This window comes from Mandrillus leucophaeus, unplaced genomic scaffold, assembly GCF_000951045.1.
Source record: "Mandrillus leucophaeus isolate KB7577 unplaced genomic scaffold, Mleu.le_1.0 Scaffold72, whole genome shotgun sequence".
Classification (NCBI taxonomy): domain Eukaryota; kingdom Metazoa; phylum Chordata; class Mammalia; order Primates; family Cercopithecidae; genus Mandrillus; species Mandrillus leucophaeus.
This window is the reverse complement of record NW_012107808.1, coordinates 3,672,827-3,676,728: the sequence shown is the minus strand read 5'-3', so window position 1 is coordinate 3,676,728 and position 3,902 is coordinate 3,672,827. Positions and strand designations below refer to the sequence as shown.

The window sequence follows — 3,902 nt, the reverse complement described above, 5'->3', positions numbered from 1 at the left end:
CCTTGGCTCTGACCCTGACTAGGTGGGAGGGCAGCCCATGAGATGCTGTGTTGGACCAGCCCCCGAGAGGCCCCTCCCCAGCCCACCCCTCTCTCAATCTGGTCCCATCTCTTTTACTTTCCCTTCCTTCAAAAGGCTCCCTGGGCAGCTGCCTTGGGCCTCAGGCTGGGGCAGGGCCCTCCCCTCTGCTGCTCTCTGCTTTTCAGACACTGAGTGAGCCTTTACTGTCATCACCCATCTGGGGCAGCCTCCCTGTTAGACCAGGATTTTATTCGCTTTCACATGCCCGGCACTCAGAGCACTGAGCTAGTAAGCCCACTGGCTTTCCAGGTCTGAAGCCTGCCATCCGGTCAGCACAGCCTCACCATTGCTGCCAGTGCTCGGCCTGTGTGCAGGGCCGCTCGCCACTCCAGGCCACCTCTGGCCAGAGCAAGGACACAGGACCTGGTGGTGCAGGAGAAGGCTGTCCTGCTGGAAAAGGGGGTGACCCTTGCCATCTAACCTGCAGCCAATTGCACCTGCCACACTGGCCCTTCTGCAGTAGCAGCCCAGGTTCCAGCTGCCTGTGCCCAGGTGGTCCTCCCGTGAGCACCTCTTCTAAGGACTTCAGCCTTGCAATGGTTGCAGGACTGCCATGCTGAGAAGCACAGGCACTGTGCACAGACTTGACATCTGGGGCCACTGCCCCAGCAGGGGGACGGAATTCCTCTGCTCTGGGGGCCTGGTGTCTACCGTGCTGGATGGCCCTCCCAAGCGCCCCACCCTCACTCCCCAGGTGCTCCTATTCGGGTTTGAGCTTTGCTAAGCACCACCCCTGCTCTGTGTTGGGTGTTGGGGCATCTCCCAGAATGTCCCACCATCTGTGACCCCATAGGAGGAAGAAGGGGCTCCTGGGCTCTCATTTGCTGAGGGCTTCAGAAGCATGAGCTCATGCCATCCTTGCAAACCTCCAGCAACATGAGTGTCATATTTCTGTTTACAGATGAGGAAACAGAGAAGTTAGGTACCTTGCTCAATGCCCTAGAGGTAGTAAGTGGTAGAGCTGGGATTCAAACCTAGAAACACCTGTCTCCTTATTGCATGCAGCAAACCTAGAAACACCTGTCTCCTTATTGCATGCAGCAAACCTAGAAACACCTGTCTCCTTATTGCATGCAGCGTGTTAGACTCTGGAGAAGCCTGTTGTGGATTTTCTCTGCCATGAGACCTCACAGACCCTCGGAGAGAGACGCTGTTTGCTATGGTTTGAATGTTTGTCGCCTCCAAAACTCATGTTGAAATTTAATTGCCCTTGTAGCAGTATTAAGATGTGGGGCCTTTAAGCGGTGATTAGGCCACGAGGGCTCTGCCTGCAGGGATGGGCTTAATGCCATTATAAAAGGCCAAGTTCAGCTTCCTTCTGTCCCTCTTTGCCCTTCTGCCGTGTGCTGATGCAGCAAGAAGGCCCTGGCTAGAGGTTGGGGGTTGGGGTTGGGAAGGCCTTGAACTTCCCAAGCCCCAGAACTGTGAGAAAATACCGTTCATTAAAGATGAGTTATCGTCTCAGGTATTCTATGATAGTAACACGCTATTGCTGCATGTTACAGACAAGACACTATTGCTGTCTGTTTCACCGGTGAAGAAATTGAAGCCCAGAGAGGCCAAGCAACTTACACAGCTGGGAAGTGGCAGGGACAAAATCGGATCCCAGTCTGTCTGTCTGGAGCTGTGATCACACTGCCTGCTGCCTCCCACCAGCCGAGCACACCAGAGGCCCGATCAGTCCTTAGGGGTGCCATCCTTCAGGTGGCCTCGCCTCTGTCTGCAGGACAGGCTTGGCACCAAGCGATGTGCTGCATTTTCCTTTGGAGGTGAACCCTGTCCTCCTTGGAGGGAGGCAAGCCTTTTCTCTTTGAATCTTTTTTTTTTTTTTTTTTTTGAGACGGAGTCTCACTCCATAGCCCAGGCTGGAGTGCAGTGGCACGATCTCGGCTCACTGCAAGCTCGGCTTCCCGGGTTCATGCCATTCTCCTGCCTCAGCCTCCCAAGTAGCTGGAATTATAGGCACCCGCCACCACACCTGGCTAATTTTTTGTATTTTTTAGTAGAGACGGGGTTTCACCGTGTTAGCCAGGACGGTCTCGATCTCCTGATCTCGTGATCCACCCACCTTGGCCTCCCAAAGTGCTAGGATTACAGGCGTGATCCACCATGCCCGGCCTTCTCTTTGAATCTTGATCACAGCTGAGGCTAACTGAGGCTAGCTGTAGCAGGGTGTGGGGTTCAACAGAGAAGAGAAATTAAGGCCTCTGAGCCATTTGTGCTGATTTTCCTATTAAGCTGTTGTTACCATCAAGGCTGAGGCAGCCAGACTTGGATAATGACTGGTTTTGCAGATCAGCAGGATGTAAAGGAGATTCTGCTGTTGGTAAACAGTTTGGCAATTTGAAGAGCAAATTGTGGCCTGCACGAGGAGCGGGGCGGATGCCAGGCTACCCCCGTGGAAACACTGGGGAAGGAAGTGGCGTCTGCAGCAGGGGCAAGAGGCTGGAGGGAGAGAGGTGATGGCAGGAGGCAGGCAGAGTCGGCATGGACCGGGCGCCATCCCCACAAACTTCCAGCCCTGTGGGCCGCCAACGTGCTGGGGCTGAGGGGTCTTGTTCTGGCATTGTGGTCCGATGGGAGACAGGCACGTGGGTGGGTTCTTAAATATAACACACGACCACGGTGCGACACCACTTTACACCCACCAGAATGGCTATTACCCCAAATCAGAAAATAACAAGGGTCTGTGAGGACGTGGAGAGGTCGGAACCCTTGTGCACCATTGGTGGGAATGTAAAATGGAGCAGCTGCTGCGGAAAACAGTCTGGGGGGTCCTCAAAAGATTCATCACAGGATTATCAGAGCATCACGGAATTCTCATATGATCCAGCAATTTCTCTTTCGCGTATACGTGAAAGAATTGAAGACAGGGACTCAAGCACATTTTTGCACAGCTGTGTGTGTAGTAGCATTATTCACAATAGTCAAAGGTGGAAACAACTCAACTGTCCATTAGTGATGAATGGATAAAACAAGGTGATGTGGTCTCTGCATACAGTGGAATATTATTCAGCCTTATTAGAAGGGGAGGGAATTCTGACGTATGCCAGCACATGGATGAACCTTGAAGACATTATGCTAAGTGAAATACAGCAGTCACAAACAGACAAGTGCTGTGTGATTCCACTTCTGTGAAGTGCCTAGAGTAGTAAAATCCACAGTGATAAAGGCAGAATGCTGGGTGTCGGGGCTGGAGGCGGGGTGGGGAGTTATTGTTTAAGGGGAGAGAGTTTCGGTTTGGGAAGATGAATCAGTTCTGTGGATGGATGGTGGTGATGGCTGCACAACAATGTGAGTGGACTTAATGCCACTGACCTGTACACTGAAAAATGATTTAAATGGTAAATTTTATGTATATCCTGGCGATGACAAAACAGTGTTCAGGTGGGATTCTGGAGCCCCAAATCTGCACAATGAGGCTGCAGCCAATTCCTCTGGGGGTGGGGGGTGGCGGCGACAGGTTCTAGTAATAAAGTACTTGTGGTGAGGACTGGTTAACTCATTCATAAACTAGCAAGCGCTGGCTGCACCTGCTCTCTGTGGGACCCTGGGAGACAGCCAGCTGTGGGTGCCCGACGGTGGGTTTCAGCACCACTGCAGGTGAGGAAGAAGGGTTGGGGGGGTGGGGTGGGAGGTCTCCCCAGGCCTCAGAGGCCAGCTGACATCAAGGGCGAGCAGGGGCTCCCTGCGGGGGGTTTGTGCCTTTCCAATTAGGCCCTTATCAACAGCGCAAGTAATTTCAGGTTTGGCTGGAAAAAATTCACTCAATCAGCCAGCGTCTATCATTTCCCTGTAATGACTGTGTTTTGCTCCGGCTG

At 52.8% G+C, this 3,902-nt stretch overlaps 1 protein-coding gene across 1 annotated transcript in view; it reads left to right on the top strand.

Moving 5' to 3' along the window:
• Positions 1-501, top strand: part of LOC105528551 (chromosome unknown open reading frame, human C2orf48) — a gene marked incomplete at its 5' end in the record, with an annotated part of 86,493 nt that extends 85,992 nt beyond the window's left edge. The window contains 1 exon segment of the mRNA XM_011965339.1: positions 429-501. Coding sequence (XP_011820729.1) covers positions 429-501 — 73 coding nt within the window.
• Between the last annotated feature and the right edge of the window lie 3,401 nt (positions 502-3,902).